A 21,381-nucleotide genomic window follows, 5' to 3' on the forward strand; every position below is an offset into this window, starting at 1 on the left:
TACAATGTGTACAATTACTGTAGTATATTTATACAATGTGCACAATTACTGTAGTATATTTATACAATGTGCACAATTAGTGTAGTATATTTTTACAATGTGCAATGACTGTAGTATATTTATACAATGTGCACACACTAGTATATTTTTACAATGTGCACAATAACAAGTATATTTTTAAAATAGAAACATAGAATGTGTCAGCCCAATAATCTGAATCCTATGAATAGTCCCTGGCCCTATCTTATATGAAGGATAGGCTTTTGCTTATCCCATGCATATTTAAACTCCTTCACTGTATTTGCAGCGACCACTTCTGCAGGAAGGCTATTCCATGCATCCACTATTCTCTCACTAAAGTAATACTTCCACTGCAGAAACCGGATAGCTATCACGCCCCTCCCGTAGGCTTGCATTGAGGGGCGGAGCGTGACGTCACACGGGGCGGAGGCGTGATGTCACACACCGCCGGCCTGGTGGTCGCCCGTAATCAGACCCGGAGTGAACACGCTCCGGGGACTGATTACAAACGGGGTGCCGCGTGCATGATTACGGGCGTCCCCAGCGGCGGGACTCCCCCGATCAGGCATCTTATCCCCTATCCTTTGGATAGGGGATAAGATGTGTAAGCATTGGAGTACCCCTTTAAGGTCCTTTATCCTTTCCTGGTAAGTTTTATCCTGCAATCCATGTACTAGTTTAGTATCTTCTCTGAACTCTCTCTCGAGTATCTATATCCTTCTGGAGATACGGCCTCAAGTACTGTGCACAATACACCAAGAGTGGTCTCACCAGTGTTCTGTACAGCGGCATGAGCACTTCTCTCTATTGCATATACCTCTCCCTATACATCCATGAGCACTTCTCTCTACTGCTTATACCTCTCCCTATACATCCATGAGCACTTATCTCTTTCTACCGCTTATACCTCTCCCTTTACATCCATGATCACTTCTCTCTTTCTACTGCTTATACCTCTCCCTTTACATCCATGATCACTTCTCTCTTTCTACTGCTTATACCTCTCCCTATACATCCATGAGCACTTCTCTCTTTCTACTGCTTATACCTCTCCCTATACATCCATGAGCACTTCTCTCTTTCTACTGCTTATACCTCTCCCTTTACATCCATGATCACTTCTCTCTTTCTACTGCTTATACCCCTCCCTATACATCCATGATCACTTCTCTCTTTCTACTGCTTATACCTCTCCCTATACATCCATGAGCACTTCTCTCTTTCTACCGCTTATACCTCTCCCTATACATCCATGAGCACTTCTCTCTTTCTACCGCTTATACCTCTCCCTTTACATCCATGATCACTTCTCTCTTTCTACTGCTTATACCTCTCCCTATACATCCATGAGCACTTCCCGCTACTGCTTATACCTCTCCCTATACATCCATGAGCACTTTTCTCTTTCTACTGCTTATACCTTTCCTGCTGCTCTATTACATTGTCTTCCTACCTTTAAGTCTTCTGAAATAATTATTCCTAAATCCCTTTCCTCATATACTGAGGTCAGGACTGTGTCACATGTTCTATATTCTGCCTGAGGGTTTTTACGCCCCAGTTGCATTATCTTGCACTTATCCACATTAAATTTCATTTATGACCACTCTTCTAGTTTGCCTAAATCCTTTTCCATTTGGCATATCCCTCCAGGAACATCAACCCTGTTACATATCTTTGGGTCATAAGACACACCTTACCATCGAGTCCTTTTGTGATATCACTAATGAAGATATTAAAGTGATATCGCAAAAGGTGCATAATGTGCACAATGACTGTAGTATATTTACAAAATGTGCACAATGACTGTAGTATATTTTTACAATGTGCATACTGCTGTAGTATATTTATACAATGTGCACAATTACTGTAGTATATTTTTACCATGTGCACACTGACTGTAGTATATTTATACAATGTGCACTGACTGTAGTATATTTATACAATGTGCACAATGACTGTAGTATATTTATGCAGTGTGCTCACTGACTGTAGTATATTTATACAATGTGCACTGACTATAGTATATTTATACAATATGCACAAAGACTGTGGTATATTTATGCAGTGTGCACAATTACTGTAGTATATTTATGCAGTGTGCACAATTACTGTAGTATATTAATACAATGTGCACAATGGCTGTAGTATATTTATACAATGTGCACTGACTGTATAAATATACTACAGTCAGTGCACATTGTATAAATATTCTACAGTCAGTGCACATTGTATAAATATACTACAGTCAGTGCACATTGTATAAATATACTACAGTCAGTGCACATTGTATAAATATTCTACAATGTGCACTGACTGTAGTATATTTATACAATGTGCACTGACTGTAGTATATTTATACAATGTGCACTGACTGTAGTATATTTATACAATGTGCACTGACTGTAGTATATTTATACAATGTGCACTGACTGTAGTATATTTATACAATGTGCACTGACTGTAGTATATTTATACAATGTGCACTGACTGTAGTATATTTATACAATATGCACAAAGACTAGTATATTTATGCAGTGTGCACAATTACTGTAATATATTAATACAATGTGCACAATGGCTGTAGTATATTTATACAATGTGCACTGACTGTAGAATATTTATACAATGTGCACTGACTGTAGTATATTTATACAATGTGCACTGACTGTAGTATATTTATACAATGTGCACTGACTGTAGTATATTTATACAATGTGCACTGACTGTAGTATATTTATACAACCAATGCTTGCACGTACTGTCAGTATAGTATATAACTACTTAGATCCTGGGACAATATATTTTTAACAAGTAAATGAGGGAACAGACATATTATTTCTCTTTAATTATGAAATATTATTGACAAAATAAACTATAAAATAACATTATACACAACTCTGTACATAAAAAAATTTCGGATTCAGAAGTAATCATCGATTTTCCTTTTCTTGCACACATTTCCTTCAGGGATTTCTTGGTCGAACTCCTCACAGGCCTCCAGTAACAAAGCTTCATCTGCGTCATCCGCAGCCCCATCCTCTGAGAACGACCTCTGGAACAGGTCATATATCGTCTTCTGCTTGGGGTCCTGTGGTAAATAACACATTAGTTAAAGTACACGCAGTACACGTTGGCCAGTTGCAAATAGCAACCAATCAGATCTGAAAAAATAAAAGAAGCGATCTGATTGGTTGCTATGGGTAACTGGTCTTGATGAATCTCCTCCAAAGTGCCTTCCCATAAGAGATGTATAGAGACCCACATGTGCCACAATGAGAGGAAGGTGATTTAGGGCAGGGGCACATCAGCAGGGTATTTCACGCTATGGATGCACCCTGTGTGACCTGCCCCTTTAATACATTTTTATTACAAAATCACTGCAACCATTTTACTTGGATAAGATAAACCAATAAATGTAGGTATATATCCATCCGTCTACCAATACATTAGATAGATATGAGATAGACCAGGGTTTTCCTAACAGTGTGTTTCCAGCTGTTGCAAAACTACAACTTCCAGCATGCCCGGACAGCCAAAGGCTGAGAGCTGTAGTTTTGCAACACCTGGAAACACACTGTTTGGAAAACAATGAGATAGATATGATAGATAGATAGATAGATAGATATGAGATAGATAGATATGAGATAGATAGATATGAGATAGATAGATATGAGATAGATAGATATGAGATAGATAGATATGAGATAGATATGAGATAGATAGATATGAGATAGAGATATGAGATAGATAGATATGAGATAGATATTAGAGAGATATTAGATAGATATTAGAGAGATATTAGATAGATAGATAAATAGATATGAGATAGATAGATAGATATGAGATAGATAGATATGGGATAGATAGATATGAGATAGATATTAGAGAGATACATATGAGATAGACAAATAGATATGAGATAGATAGATATGAGATAGATATGAGATAGATAGATAGATAGGGGATGGATAGATAGGGGATGGATAGATAGATATGAGATAAATATAGATATGAGATATATTCATATGAGATAGATAGACAAATAGATGAGATAGATATGAGAGATAGATACATATGAGATAGATAGACAAATAGATAAATATGAGATAGACAAATAGATATGAGAGACAGGTAGATAGATAGATAGATATAAGAAAGATACATATGAGATAGATAGACAAATAGATAGCAACAAGAAAATACAGCAGCACACTGCTGGCACAAAGATATAGATGAAACATAAGTATATAGATAAAACATAAGTATATAGATAGAACATGAAAAGCTATACAGCTGTAATGCAATAAATGAAGATATGAAACTATGAAATTACGAGGTACTTAGCTTGCAAATTTGGTGCCAAATAGCGTGGACCGTCCCACCGGCGCCAAATTTGCAAGCTAAGTAACTCATAATTTCATAGTTTCATTTATTGCATTACAGCTGTATAGCTTTTCATGTTCTATCTATATACTCATGTTCTATCTATATACTCATGTTTAATCTATATCTTTATGCTAGCAGTGTGCTGCTGTATTCTCCTGTTGCTGTATATTTAGCCCAGCAGCTTGCACCTGTAAGCCAGGTCTTTACAATAGTTTGGAATTAATAGTGCTGGCCAACTTATCCTTTGGTTGTAGACAAATAGATATGACAAATAGGTATGAGATAAATATGAGAGACAGATAGATATGGGATAGATAGATATAGATAGATATGAGATACAGATAACAGGGAGAAGAACAGCACACCTGGTATTCATGCAATTGTGCACGCGGTTTCTGGAGCCCGGGTCAGTGGCCCAACAGCAAAAAAGAATCTCACCGCAGCACACAAGGTTTAAAAGTGAAAAAAAGTCTTGTGTTTATTCCATAACAAAAAAAAAGTGTTTCCACAGCAAGTGACGTTTCGACTAGGCTCCCCTAGTCTTTATCAAGCAGTGCTAGATATGAGATATAGATAGATATGAGATATAGATATATATGAGATATACATACATATGAGATATACATACATATGAGATATACATACATATGACATATAGATATGAGATATACATACATATGAGATATACATACATATGACATATAGATATGAGATAGATAGATATGAGATATACATACATATGAGATATACATACATATGACATATAGATATGAGATATACATACATATGACATATAGATAGATATGAGATATAGATAGATATGAGATATAGATAGATATGAGATATAGATAGATATGAGATATACATACATATGACATATAGATATGAGATAGATAGATATGAGATATACATACATATAAGATATACATACATATGACATATAGATATGAGATATAGATACATATGACATATAGATAGATATGAGATATAGATAGATATGAAATATAGATAGTTATATATACATAGGACTGTGATCTATAGATTCTCTTCTCACCTTATAGAAATAATCAGCAGATTCTGTGGTTTCGGAGAAGTTGGTCTCTGACAGTCCTGCCTGACCCAAGACCTTAATCTTTTCCTGAATCATCGGCCTGTAATGAGACATAACATATAAATCTTCTATAAGATTCTGTGAGTCAGGAACATTATGGGGTCATTTATCTGCGCTTCCACCAGAAAACTGACGTTAAAGTACAGTCACACATTTTTGTGCAAAACACGGGAAACGTTACACATTTGTCCTTTTTTAGGCCGTAAATGTTTCGCAGCCTTGATAAATCAGCAATAAGTCACAATAGATGATTTACCACAAGTAGTCGTCTGCTGTTCCTTTCGCCACCAGGTAGTGGATATTGACGGAGCTGGTCTGCCCGATCCTGTGCACCCGATCCTCTGCCTGAATCAGAACCTACAAAGACCACGGAGATGAGCACTGGGTAATCCAGAAATCCTGATCAGCACATTTATTATATACAGCTATAAATCCGGACACCATGTGACCAGCAGCTGATACCCCCCCAGTATTCAGGTGCAATGAGATCCCCTCAATCTGCTCCCAATGTGATAGAAGGATCCACTGTACTGGGTGACATTTATCACAAGTACAATTATAGCTTCCAAAGGAGATGCTACCCAGCTTTCCCAAACTCCTGCATGGCTGGTTATGTGGGACGTGCCACTGTGTGGAAAGGCAGGGAAAGCCGGATGACAACCCCTACAGGAGCTGTGAGTGCACCCCCTGCTGCATGTCACCAGATTTACATAACAAGATGATCACTCAATCTCTTCTTATCTGCAGCCTCCTGTGTAGAGATGAGAATCCATTGTAACAAAACCCCATACACGACAAGAACACTCACCCCCGGGTTCCAGAACAATTCAGCAAACACCACTAAGTCAGCGGAGGACAAGGTCAGCCCCATGTTGGCGGCCGTGATGGACAGGACAGCGACACAAGTCTTCTCTGAGAACTGGAATTTTTGGCAAAGGGCCTGGCGGTCGGCGGAGGAGGTGGCGCCATCAATACGGATAAACCCCACGTTCTGTAAGAAAGGAGACGATAAGTGAGAAATCGGAAGAGTTTGGCTTTTCATTGTGCAATAGAGTCATTCCGGAGGAAAAAATCAATTACTGTCAGGACCTGAATACATAAAGGGTTAAAAAACAACAGATAGAAAAATCTAATTCAGATGGAGGAGGTCATGTGACTTTATTCCAGCACAGCTATCCATATAATTCAGTAATGTAACAGTCATGTGATCATGTGAATTACAGCATGACATCATCACCTATCAGATCGCTCCTGCCAGCTCGCAGCTAACAGACACAATGTAACAAAAATGTCTGAAGAATGAAGAAAACAGACACAATGTAACAAAAATATCTGAAGAATGAAGAAAACAGACACAATGTAACAAAAATATCTGAAGAATGAAGAAAACAGACACATTGTAACAAAAATGTCTGAAGAATGAAGAAAACAGACACAATGTAACAAAAATGTCTGAAGAATGAAGAAAACAGACACAATGTAACAAAAATGTCTGAAGAATGAAGAAAGCAGACACAATGTAACAAAAATGTCTGAAGAATGAAGAAAACAGACACAATGTAACAAAAATGTCTGAAGAATGAAGAAAACAGACACAATGTAACAAAAATATCTGAAGAATAAAGAAAACAGACACAATGTAACAAAAATGTCTGAAGAATGAAGAAAACAGACACAATGTAACAAAAATATCTGAAGAATGAAGAAAACAGACACAATGTAACAAAAATGTCTGAAGAATGAAGAAAACAGAAACAATGTAACAAAAATTTATGAAGAAAACCGACACAATGTAACAAAAATGTATGAAGAATGAAGAAAACAGACACAATGTAACAAATGTATGAAGAATGAAGAAAACAGACACAATGTAACAAAAATATCTGAAGAATGAAGAAAACAGACACAATGTAACAAAAATGTCTGATGAAGAAAACAGACACAATGTAACAAAAATGTCTGAAGAATGAAGAAAACAGACACAATGTAACAAAAATGTCTGAAGAATGAAGAAAACAGACACAATGTAAAAAAAATGTATGAAGAATGAAGAAAACAGACACAATGTAACAAAAATGTATGAAGAATGAAGAAAACAGACACAATGTAACAAAAATGTATGAAGAATGAAGAAAACAGACACAATGTAACAAAAATGTCTGAAGAATGAAGAAAACAGACACAATGTAACAAAAATGTATGAAGAATGAAAAAAACAGACACAATGTAACAAAAATGTATGAAGAAGAAAACAGACACAATGTAACAAAAATGTCTGATGAAGAAAACAGACACAATGTAACAAAAATGTCTGAAGAATGAAGAAAACAGACACAATGTAACAAAAATGTATGAAGAATGAAGAAAACAGACACAATGTAACAAAAATGTATGATGAAAACAGACACAATGTAACAAAAATGTATGAAGAAAACAGACACAATGTAACAAAAATATCTGATGAAGAAAACAGACACAATGTAACAAAAATATCTGATGAAGAAAACAGACACAATGTAACAAAAATGTCTGATGAAGAAAACAGACACAATGTAACAAAAATGTATGAAGAATGAAGAAAACAGACACAATGTAACAAAAATGTATGAAGAATGAAAAAAACAGACACAATGTAACAAAAATGTATGAAGAATGAAGAAAACAGACACAATGTAACAAAAATGTATGAAGAATGAAGAAAACAGACACAATGTAACAAAAATGTCTGATGAAGAAAACAGACACAATGTAACAAAAATGTCTGATGAAGAAAACAGACACAATGTAACAAAAATGTCTGAAGAATGAAGAAAACAGACACAATGTAACAAAAATGTATGAAGAATGAAGAAAACAGACACAATGTAACAAAAATGTATGAAGAATGAAGAAAACAGACACAATGTAACAAAAATTTATGAAGAATGAAGAAAACAGACACAATGTAACAAAAATATCTGAAGAATGAAGAAAACAGACACAATGTAACAAAAATGTCTGAAGAATGAAGAAAACAGACACAATGTAACAAAAATGTCTGAAGAATGAAGAAAACAGACACAATGTAACAAAAATGTCTGAAGAATGAAGAAAACAGACACAATGTAACAAAAATATCTGAAGAATGAAGAAAACAGACACAATGTAACAAAAATGTATGAAGAATGAAGAAAACAGACACAATGTAACAAAAATTTATGAAGAATGAAGAAAACAGACACAATGTAACAAAAATGTATGAAGAATGAAGAAAACAGACACAATGTAACAAAAATGTCTGAAGAATGAAGAAAACAGACACAATGTAACAAAAATGTCTGAAGAATGAAGAAAACAGACACAATGTAACAAAAATGTCTGAAGAATGAAGAAAACAGACACAATGTAACAAAAATGTCTGAAGAATGAAGAAAACAGACACAATGTAACAAAAATATCTGAAGAATGAAGAAAACAGACACAATGTAACAAAAATGTATGAAGAATGAAGAAAACAGACACAATGTAACAAAAATTTATGAAGAATGAAGAAAACAGACACAATGTAACAAAAATGTATGAAGAATGAAGAAAACAGACACAATGTAACAAAAATGTCTGAAGAATGAAGAAAACAGACACAATGTAACAAAAATTTATGAAGAAAACAGACACAATGTAACAAAAATGTCTGAAGAATGAAGAAAACAGACACAATGTAACAAAAATTTATGAAGAAAACAGACACAATGTAACAAAAATGTCTGAAGAATGACGAAAACAGACACAATGTAACAAAAATGTCTAAAGAATGAAGAAAACAGACACAATGTAACAAAAATATCTGAAGAATGAAGAAAACAGACACAATGTAACAAAAATATCTGAAGAATGAAGAAAACAGACACAATGTAACAAAAATATCTGAAGAATGAAGAAAACAGACACAATGTAACAAAAATTTATGAAGAAAACAGACACAATGTAACAAAAATGTCTGAAGAATGAAGAAAACAGACACAATGTAACAAAAATATCTGAAGAATGAAGAAAACAGAAACAATGTAACAAAAATTTATGAAGAAAACAGACACAATGTAACAAAAATGTCTGAAGAATGAAGAAAACAGACACAATGTAACAAAAATGTCTGAAGAATGAAGAAAACAGACACAATGTAACAAAAATATCTGAAGAATGAAGAAAACAGACACAATGTAACAAAAATTTATGAAGAAAACAGACACAATGTAACAAAAATGTCTGAAGAATGACAAAAACAGACACAATGTAACAAAAATGTATGAAGAATGAAGAAAACAGACACAATGTAACAAAAATGTATGAAGAATGAAAAAAAAAAAAAAACAATGTAACAAAAATGTCTGACGAATGAAGAAAACAGACACAATGTAACAAAAATGTCTGAAGAATGACGAAAACAGACACAATGTAACAAAAATGTATGAAGAATTAAGAAAACAGACACAATGTAACAAAAATGTCTGAAGAATGAAGAAAACAGACAATGTAACAAAAATGTCTGACGAATGAAGAAAACAGACACAATGTTACAAAAATGTATGAAGAATGAAGAAAACAGACACAATGTAACAAAAATGTCTGAAGAATGAAGAAAACAGACACAATGTAACAAAAATATCTGAAGAATGAAGAAAACAGACACAATGTAACAAAAATGTCTGAAGAATGAAGAAAACAGACACAATGTAACAAAAATGTCTGAAGAATGAAGAAAACAGACACAATGTAACAAAAATATCTGAAGAATGAAGAAAACAGACACAATGTAACAAAAATATCTGAAGAATGAAGAAAACAGACACAATGTAACAAAAATGTCTGAAGAATGAAGAAAACAGACACAATGTAACAAAAATGTCTGAAGAATGAAGAAAACAGACACAATGTAACAAAAATGTCTGAAGAATGAAGAAAACAGACACAATGTAACAAAAAATATCTGACGAATGAAGAAAACAGACACAATGTAACAAAAATGTATGAAGAATGAAGAAAACAGACACAATGTAACAAAAAATATCTGAAGAATGAAGAAAACAGACACAATGTAACAAAAATGTATGAAGAATGAAGAAAACAGACACAATGTAACAAAAATGTATGAAGAATGAAGAAAACAGACACAATGTAACAAAAAATATCTGAAGAATGAAGAAAACAGACACAATGTAACAAAAATGTCTGAAGAATGAAGAAAACAGACACAATGTAACAAAAATTTATGAAGAAAACAGACACAATGTAACAAAAATGTCTGAAGAATGAAGAAAACAGACACAATGTAACAAAAATGTCTGAAGAATGAAAAAAACAGACACAATGTAACAAAAATGTCTGAAGAATGAAGAAAACAGACACAATGTTACAAAAATGTATGAAGAATGAAGAAAACAGACACAATGTAACAAAAATGTCTGAAGAATGAAGAAAACAGACACAATGTAACAAAAATATCTGAAGAATGAAGAAAACAGACACAATGTAACAAAAATTTATGAAGAAAACAGACACAATGTAACAAAAATGTCTGAAGAATGAAGAAAACAGACACAATGTAACAAAAATGTCTGAAGAATGAAGAAAACAGACACAATGTAACAAAAATATCTGAAGAATGAAGAAAACAGACACAATGTAACAAAAATTTATGAAGAAAACAGACACAAAGTAACAAAAATGTCTGAAGAATGACGAAAACAGACACAATGTAACAAAAATGTATGAAGAATGAAGAAAACAGACACAATGTAACAAAAATGTATGAAGAATGAAAAAAAAAAAAAAAACAATGTAACAAAAATGTCTGACGAATGAAGAAAACAGACACAATGTAACAAAAATGTCTGAAGAATGACGAAAACAGACACAATGTAACAAAAATGTATGAAGAATGAAGAAAACAGACACAATGTAACAAAAATGTCTGAAGAATGAAGAAAACAGACACAATGTAACAAAAATGTCTGACGAATGAAGAAAACAGACACAATGTTACAAAAATGTATGAAGAATGAAGAAAACAGACACAATGTAACAAAAATGTCTGAAGAATGAAGAAAACAGACACAATGTAACAAAAATATCTGAAGAATGAAGAAAACAGACACAATGTAACAAAAATGTCTGAAGAATGAAGAAAACAGACACAATGTAACAAAAATTTATGAAGAAAACAGACACAATGTAACAAAAATGTCTGAAGAATGAAGAAAACAGACACAATGTAACAAAAATTTATGAAGAAAACAGACACAATGTAACAAAAATGTATGAAGAATGAAGAAAACAGACACAATGTAACAAAAATGTCTGAAGAATGAAGAAAACAGACACAATGTAACAAAAATGTCTGAAGAATGAAGAAAACAGACACAATGTAACAAAAAATATCTGACGAATGAAGAAAACAGACACAATGTAACAAAAATTTATGAAGAAAACAGACACAATGTAACAAAAAATATCTGAAGAATGAAGAAAACAGACACAATGTAACAAAAATGTATGAAGAATGAAGAAAACAGACACAATGTAACAAAAAATATCTGAAGAATGAAGAAAACAGACACAATGTAACAAAAATGTATGAAGAATGAAGAAAACAGACACAATGTAACAAAAATGTATGAAGAATGAAGAAAACAGACACAATGTAACAAAAAATATCTGAAGAATGAAGAAAACAGACACAATGTAACAAAAATGTCTGAAGAATGAAGAAAACAGACACAATGTAACAAAAATTTATGAAGAAAACAGACACAATGTAACAAAAATGTCTGAAGAATGAAGAAAACAGACACAATGTAACAAAAATGTCTGAAGAATGAAAAAAACAGACACAATGTAACAAAAATGTCTGAAGAATGAAGAAAACAGACACAATGTTACAAAAATGTATGAAGAATGAAGAAAACAGACACAATGTAACAAAAATGTCTGAAGAATGAAGAAAACAGACACAATGTAACAAAAAATATCTGAAGAATGAAGAAAACAGACACAATGTAACAAAAATGTCTGAAGAATGAAGAAAACAGACACAATGTAACAAAAATTTATGAAGAAAACAGACACAATGTAACAAAAATGTCTGAAGAATGAAGAAAACAGACACAATGTAACAAAAATGTCTGAAGAATGAAGAAGATAGACACAATGTAACAAAAATGTATGAAGAATGAAGAAAACAGACACAATGTAACAAAAATGTCTGAAGAATGAAGAAAACAGACACAATGTAACAAAAATGTCTGAAGAATGAAGTAAACCTTCAATGTGTGAACACAGCCTAAAAGCTTCAAATCTCCATAAAACACCTCGGCGGTGATTACTGATCAGACCACTTTATTCTCATGACCATGAAAAACGCACATTGAAAAAGAAAAGACATCAAAACTGAACCTAATGTGAACGGACCCAAACCCACTTGAGTCAAATCAGTTCACCTAGCGGACCTCAAGCCCCAGCAGTCTAATTAGATGACCATGTGCAGTGATCAGACCAGGTGCCAGAGGATTCAGTGGAAATGTAGGCAGCATTAGGAAATCATTTCTATTCTGAAATGGAAATCAATATGGCTGAAAACTCCATGCCTCATTATCAGCTAAGACAGGTAGATACAAGGCATAGACAAGAACCTCTACACCAGTGTCTCCAACCTGCAGACCTCCAGATGTTGCAAAACTACAACTCCCAGCATGCCCGGGCATGCTGGGAGTTTTGGTTTTGCACCATCTGGAGGTCCGCAGGTTGGAGACCACTGCTCTACACCATCCTCTAATGACAGCTTACACTACAATATATGGCAATAATATAACAATATATTACAATAATATAAACAAAATATAATATATGGGCATCAGCAAAGGACAATCCGGCGTGCCCACTGAAAGGAACTTCCTGGGGCACCACAGTGTCTACTGATTGGCTAAGAGGGCAACACCTTGTGCTGACCCACACCGCAAAAAAGTGCTGCGGGGCCGGACTCCATAAGAACAATGTTGTCCGGGAAAGCTAGTAAGAATTTTATTTTTTATTTTTTTTACCTGCAGGAGCATAATTATGTATTATATACACACCAATTAACCCCAAAAGGGCATAAGGGCCCCTCTTAAAGGGGTACTCCGGTGGAAAACTTTTTTTTTTTATGAACTGGTGCCAGAAAGTTAAACAGACTTGTAAATTACTTCTATAAAAAAAAATCTTAAATCCTTTTAGTACTTTTTAGCAGCTGTATGCTACAGAGGTAATTCTTTACTTTTTTTTTTTGTGTCGTCCACAGTGCTCTCTGCTGACACCTCTGTCAGTGTCAGGAACTGTCCGGAGCAGCATTGATTTGCTATGGGGATTTTCTCCTGCTCTGGACAGTTCCTGATACGGGCAACAGGTGTCAGCAGAGAGAACTGTGGACAAGACAAGAAAGAAATTCAAAAAGAAAAGAATTTCCTCTGTAGCATACAGCTGCTAATAAGTACTGAAAGGATTAAGATGTTTTCATATTCAAAAAGATTTTTATTGACAAATATATAGAAAACAATACACAATCAAGGTGTGCAGGTAAAGGAGCAAACAAACAATGGTCCAAGAGCCTTAGGAGGCCATAATAATAGGACAAAAACATGAGCACCAAATCAGAACAGCGTATAACACAACATATGGTATAGAACAGGTGGATAAGGCAATGAGAGCTGTAGGAAGAGCGACACAAGCGGACAAGCGGGATCATAAACGAGCCCAGTAGAGGAAGGGAGAGCCATCCATATAGCAGTCACGGAAGGGGCCGCTCTAGCACATCAAAAAGTGCAATAAGGAATTTACACATTGCCAAGAGGGACAAAAGCTAAAATGAAAGAGCACAACAAAGAATAGTAAAGGGAGAGTAGGAGGGGAAAAAGGGAGGGACACCGGCTGGCGGGAAGCTACTAGAGCAAGGGGGGAAAACCATGGAGGAGTAATACAACCATATGATCCCACAGGAATTATGACAGGGACCGGTATCTATTAGAGGAGCAGAATTGCGACCAGGGGAGCCAGGTGGTTTCCGTGCGGACAGCGTCCGCCTGGAGGATAGACACGAGTGCCTCCATGTGTCGTATATGTGCGACCTCTGCAAACCATTCCTCCAAGGATGGAGGATCAGCAGACCTCCACCTCCGAGCAATGACCGTTTTTGCCGCCTGTAGCAAATGTCATGCAAGGGATCGTTTATAACGAGCTTGCGCCATGGGAAACATAAAAAGTAAAATCGCTTCAGGAGTAGAAGGAACATGAACTCCGGAAACTTCTTGGATGACTTGCAAAACCGGACGCCAAAAAGAAGCAAGCGCAGGGCAATCCCACCAGATATGCGTCATCGTACCCATGGCAGTTCCGCACCGCCAACAAGCCTCCGGAAAGGAAGGATACCAGCGGTGAGGAGTCGCAGGCACCCGGTACCAGCGAGACATGATTTTGTAGCACGTTTCTTGAGCTTTGGTAGCAATGGCCGACTTGTGAGTGAGGTAGAAACACCTCGCCCAGTCTTCCGGGGTAAATGCTTTTGCCAGTTCATTTTCCCACGCACGACAATATGCCGGGAGGGATAGATCTAGGGAACAGCAACAGGTCATATAAAATAGAGATGGAGTGCCTAGGGTACGAGAAGGCAAGACCTAGACGCTCGAACTGTGACAGTGCACGGTGCAACTCCAAAGATGTTGGAAGAGAGGAGTAAAAATGGCGCAACTGAAGGTAGGCAAAGGGGGCACGACGAGAGGACGGCCTCTCCGCCATCAGGGTGTCCAAGGGCTTAAGCTGGCACCCTGCTAGGACATGGTGAAAGCGCAAGGGGTGAGATCTAGAAGCAGCAAGAAAGGGACCCTCAGTGGAAGCTCCGGGCGGGAAATCAGGGTGGTCGGTCACTGGGAGAAGGGGGCCCCGACGGTCAATTTAACAACCACCTGCTCCAGCAGAGTGTAAGGAGGCAAGAGTGTGACGGGTGGAGTAAGAAGTAGGGCATGGGGAGTGAGTCGGGGACCAGGTCCAAGGCAGGGTGGCAAGGGCTTTGGGGCAGATGTCTTGGGCCAATCGAACCCACAGTTTGGAGCCAGGGTTGTGTGACCAGTCAAGGACACGAGCATGCACACATGCCAAATAATATAATCGGCAGTCAGGTAGACCCGCTCCCCCAGACAATTTTGGTCTAGAAAGGAGGAGGCGATTCAATTGGGACGGATCGATGACCAGACAAACAACCCAAAGCAGCGCTGTACGAGACGCCAAAAGGATGAAGGGAGGAGGATGGGGATGGTCTGCAGGAGATATAATAGGCAGGGCAGAAGGTTCATTTTCAGGATACTCATCCGACCAAACTAAGAGAACTCCCGCCTATCCCAGGAGACTAAGTCCGCACGAAACTGTGCTAGCAAGGGAGAAAAGTTGAGCGAGAACAGTTGGGAAAGGTCGGAGGGTATTCTGGTGCCTAGGTAAGTGCTTCCTTGAGGAGGCCAGGTAAAGGGAAAGTTCAAACGTAAGGAGTCCACTGTACGTCCAGGTAAGGAGACACCCAGTGCCTCAGATTTGGAATAGTTAATTTTGAAGTTAGACCAAGCGCCAAAGCCCCGAAGTCGGGCCATGAGATTGGGCAACGATACCACAGGGTCTGTAAGGTAAACTAAAAGATCATCAGCAAAAGCAGATCATTTGTATTCAGTGTCACATACTGTGACCCCCCGGATACTGGGATCCGCTCTTATTCCAGCCAAAAGATGCTCCATCACCAGGACGTACAGCAGAGGAGAAAGGGGGCACCCCTGATGGGTGCCATTACGAATAGGGAAGGGATCCGACAGGGAGCCATTCATTTTTAAGCGGGCAGATGGGGAGTCATAAAGGGCTAAGACCTTAGCTACAAAGTTGGGGCCAAAGCCAGCATGTTGTAAGGTTTGCGCCAGGGAGGGCCAGGAGATTCGATCAAATGCCTTCTCGGCATCAAGAGAAAGCACCATCAAGAGTAACTTGGCAGTGTTAGCATAGTGGATAAGGTCAATGGTCTTTATGGTGTTATCTCTGGCTTCCCTCCCGGGCACAAAGGCCACCTGATCAAGATGTATCAGAGAAGGAAGGATGGATGGAATTAAGGCGAACTGCCAGTAATTTAGAACAAATTTTTAGGTCTACGTTTAAAAGGGAAATAGGGCGGTAGCTCCCACATAATTGGGGGTCTTTACCCGGTTTGGGCAGGACCACTATATGGGCCAGCATGGAGGGGGCCAGGATGGGAGTGGAGGGAGGAATAGAGTTGTAGGCTCGGAGCATGAGCGGGGACAGGGAGTCCAAGAGGGTTTTGTAAAACTTGGCCCTATACCCATCAGGGCCAAGGCTCTTCCCGCCCGGGAGGTCTTTGATGACTTGGTCCTCCTCAGAGAAGGGGGCTTCCAGCTTCTCTAAGGCATCCGGGGGAGTGGAAGGGAAGGGTGAGGGAGGGGGCGAGGGAGAGGAGGAAAGAGAGGGTAGATCGTATAGGTCAGAGAAAAAGGTGTGGAAAGTGGAAACGATGTCCGGGGTTGAGTGGACTACCGAGCCAGGGCAAGAGCGAATACAGGGGATATGGGTGAGGGCCAGAAGAGTGCGCAGCGCTCTGGCCAGCACGCGACCACTCTTGTTCCCATACTCATAGAACCTACTGCGACCCATTTGGAGCCAGCGACCCCAAGATTCTTCTAGTAAGCGGCTAACTTCGAGCCTAGCAAGCTGCAGATCACGGAGAACAGAGAAGGAAAGGGAGCGTTTATGAGACAATTCTAGGGATTAGGATTTTTTAATAGAAGTAATATACAAATCTGTTTAACTTTCTGGCACCAGTTCATAAAAAATAAAAATTATTTTCCCCCGGAGTACCCCTTTAATTGCGTATTCATCAAACCCCTGGACCGTAGCCCAGGGTAAAACACCCCTATTAGAATACCCCTGAAATATAACTTTTAATCAGTGCTCGGTAATATAAACCCAGAAATATTAAATGTGATGCCAGAAGGGTAAAGTATTAGTACAATAGAGCAATTTAATTAGGGTCATCTATCAATCTCCATCATCATATTATCCATGCAACTAAGGTTCCATAATGGATTGATTATGACAAACAATATTCAGGAGTTGTAGTAATACTAATACGATGGAGATAGATAGATAACCCTAAATACATTGCTCTATTGTACTTACCTGTATGGAATGTACTGAACACTTGAGAATACAATATAATGGTGTAGAATTGCCCTATTAAGAGAGGCCATATCTAAGTTATTAATGATTATATGCCTAGGTCCATAGATACCGTATTTTTCGCCCTATAGGACGCATCGGCGTATAAGACGCACCCAATTTATAGGCGCAAAATCTAAAAAAATAAAGATTTTGAACCCAATAGTGGTCTTCAACCTGCGGACCTCCAGATGTTGCAAAACTACAACTCCCAGCATGCCCGGACAGCCGTTGGCTGTCCGGGCATGCTGGGAGTTGTAGTTTTGCAACATCTGGAGGTCGGCAGATTGAAGACCACTGCATAGGAGTTAATACTCACGTGTCCGCACCGCTCCGGACCCGTCACCGCTGCCCTGGATGTCGCTCCATCGCTGTCGCCGTCGCTCCGGAACGTCTCTGCTGCCGGCTGGGTATCCTTGCTCTCCGTCGCCGCCATCACGTCGTTACGCACCCCGACGCGACAACGTGATGATGAGAAAGGAGAGCGCCGGCCATACAGGGGATCCCTGAACGGAGAAGACACCGAGGAAGCAGGTAAGGTCCCTCCCGGTGTCCTTTAAGCACTAACCCGGCTATTCAGTCCGGCTGTTTGGGACCCCTGCGGTGAAATCGCTGCGATCCCGAACAGCCCGACTGAGCAGCCGGGTTAGTGTCACTTTCCCTTCAGACGCGGCGGTCAGCTTTGATCGCCGCGTCTGAAGGGTTAATACAGGACATCACCGCGATCGGTGATGTCCTGTATTAGCCACGGGTCCCGGCCGCGATAGGGGTGTATTCGCCGTATAAGACGCACCGACTTTATACGGCGAAAAATACGGTAGATATTTTGGTTTTTTACTGATCTATCACATTCATTATTTATTAATTATATTATATCACATTCATTATTTATTAATTATACTTATATCTATAGCTGCGCCCTTGTCACCTATAATATACATTAATTTGTCAGTAAATATTGGTGGTCACTTTGAAATAATAACACCAATGGTTACCTTTGAGGCATTCTTGCCTTAGAAGAGACTAAGTCCTAACACATGTGCTGCGCGTTCTTGCCATGGGGAATAATACTAAGTGCTGATGCAGGCGCGTTTACAACAGCGGAGGATAAAAGTTTATTGTACGCACCAGTTGCCATGCGCAGAATGTTAACACAGGCGCAGTGACGCAGTATATGGACATTGAAGTTTCCCATGCGCGGTGCAGCGGGGTGATGCTAACATCTAGACGGGCGCCATAATATGACGTCGGCAGGGGGAACCGGACAACTGACATTGACGTAAGTATATCATTGTAATGGGATTGGGACATAAAGAAGTGTGACCTAGGAAGTAATTATGGGAGCATGGATCTCATTGGACTGCACTTGTTATTGGATCTCATCATTGGTCCAGGGACTTGGACGATTGATTATGACATAAATAAAGGAAAAAGAAAAAAAAGGGGGGGGGGGGGGGGGGGTCCCAAAGTTTCCCAGTATAGGTGTTGCACTCACATGAGGCGAACCTTGGGTTCATGCATATAACCCCTCCATATGGGGTACAGGCGTTGGATCTCAAGCTGCAGCCTGCAAATTTCTGGACTGGTCTCCTCACGGGGCGACCGGTATAGCGTGAAGACAACTTGTATAGCGGGGGGGGGGGGTGAATTATTTTCAGTGCAAAGAATTTTCTTTCCTGCTATACAAGATTGATTATGAGGTCATAGGTGATATCTATAAAAAGCCCCTCTGCCATCTTTTGTCAGCCATTGCCACTCTTTGCCTCTTGAGAACGCTGTTGTAATGGCGAAACATGTAGAGGCAGACAATCTAGTGTGTGCATTTTAATGATCTTCAGATAGGGTTGTAGGGTATCTGCAGTACCCCAAATTTTGGAACATAAGGGTATCACACCATGTTGTATATCACTAATACTTTACCCATCTGGAATCAATTTAATATTTCTGGATTTATATTAGGTCCGAGCACTGATTAAAAGTGATATAGGGGTATTCTAATAGGGGTGTTTTACCCCGGGCTACCGCCCAGGGGTTTGGTAAATACATAATTACGTATTAAAGGGGAACTCTGCCCCTATACATATTATCCCCTATCCAAAGATGTCTGATCGCAGGGGTCCCACCACTGGGGACCCCCGCAATCTCCCTGCTGCACCTGGTGTTCATTTTGAGTCAGGTGCAGTGCTGGGGGCTCATGACGTCACAGCCGTGCCCTGCTTGTGTTGTCACGGCCATGCCTCCTCAATGCAAGTCTATGGGAGGGGGCGTGACAGCCGTCACGCCATAGACTTGCACTGAGGGGGCATGGTCATGACGTCACAACCGTGATGAGTCTCCGCCCCGCATCGCGAAGGTCGCTCCGTGCACCAGATGTCTGGGGTGCCGCAGCCGAGATCCTTTAGATAGGGGATAAGATGTCAAGGGGCTTAACTTTAAAGTTACTCCCTAGAATACCGCTTTAATATGTGCAGCCATGGCAACAACAGCGTCACTCACTGAGAACGTCTGAGGTGGGCAGCATAGACTTTCTGGTAGGCAAAGTCTTGTCTGCCATCACATTCAGCTGCCAGGATGAAGAACAGAAGCAGATAAAGAAGAACACCGCGGCTCCTGCACAGTTTTAGACTTTTTCAGTCTATTCTTTTGTTACTTTGTTAACATAATTGACTTTAATGATTAGTATAAGAAAAGAATCCTGTAAATGTCACTTTATATTAGTGACAATAACAAATATGGATGACTAGAAATGACTAACAGGACAGATGACAGGGGGCGCTCACCTTCTTCCCCAGCTCCTCACAGACACTGTCCAGAACCAACTTGTGATGAGCGAACACCAGGAACTTCTCCCGGCCGCTCTCCAGCAGATCCAGAATGTATTCTCTGCAAATCCAATGTGAGTGAAGGAAATTATTATTAGTAATCCCTGTATACAGCAAAAAAAAAAAAAAAAAAAAAAAATATTATATATATATATATATATATATATATATATATATATATATATATATATATATATATACACATACATACATACATACACATACATACAGTCATGGCCGTAAATGTTGCCCCCCTGACATTTTTCTATAAAATGAAGTATTTCTCACAGGAAAGGATTGCAGTAACACATGTTTTGCTATACACATGTTTATTCCCTTTGTGTGTATTGGAACAAAACCAAAAAAGGAGGAAAAAAGCAAATTGGACATAATAGCCCTCATTTACTATTCTAAACCTGACTGGTTTTGTCGGTTTATTTTGTCGCATCTTTGTCTGTGACATGTAGCAGACATCGTTCGCCAGTCTGCGACACGATGCAACATTTTTCCCCGACGGACCCAATGTGGATTCTCCCAAACCCGAAAAAGGGGCGTAACCCGACATTTCTGAGCTTTCCCTCGTATTTATAAAGGTTTCCAACCCGAATTTGTTGAATTGTTGTGGATTTTTTCCCCGACAACTCAGAGGAGTTGGAAACCAAAACCTACAAAACCCACGTGTGACAAACAGGATGTGACATAATAATAAATACCAGGGGAAAAAGCAACATAATAATAAATACCAGGGGAAAAAAGCAGTCGGGTAAGAAAGCAACA

At 38.6% G+C, this 21,381-nt stretch overlaps 1 protein-coding gene across 1 annotated transcript in view; it reads right to left on the reverse strand.

Moving 5' to 3' along the window:
• Nucleotides 1–2,843: 2,843 nt before the first annotated feature.
• The window catches only part of SMARCAL1 (SWI/SNF related, matrix associated, actin dependent regulator of chromatin, subfamily a like 1), a gene marked incomplete at its 5' end in the record, with an annotated part of 51,205 nt that continues 32,667 nt past the window's right edge, over nucleotides 2,844–21,381 (reverse strand). Inside the window, 5 exon segments of the mRNA XM_056536997.1 lie at nucleotides 2,844–3,109; nucleotides 5,462–5,558; nucleotides 5,775–5,875; nucleotides 6,327–6,509; nucleotides 20,563–20,665. Coding sequence (XP_056392972.1) covers nucleotides 2,942–3,109; nucleotides 5,462–5,558; nucleotides 5,775–5,875; nucleotides 6,327–6,509; nucleotides 20,563–20,665 — 652 coding nt within the window.

Source organism: Hyla sarda, chromosome 8 (genome assembly GCF_029499605.1).
Source record: "Hyla sarda isolate aHylSar1 chromosome 8, aHylSar1.hap1, whole genome shotgun sequence".
In the NCBI taxonomy this organism is placed as follows: domain Eukaryota; kingdom Metazoa; phylum Chordata; class Amphibia; order Anura; family Hylidae; genus Hyla; species Hyla sarda.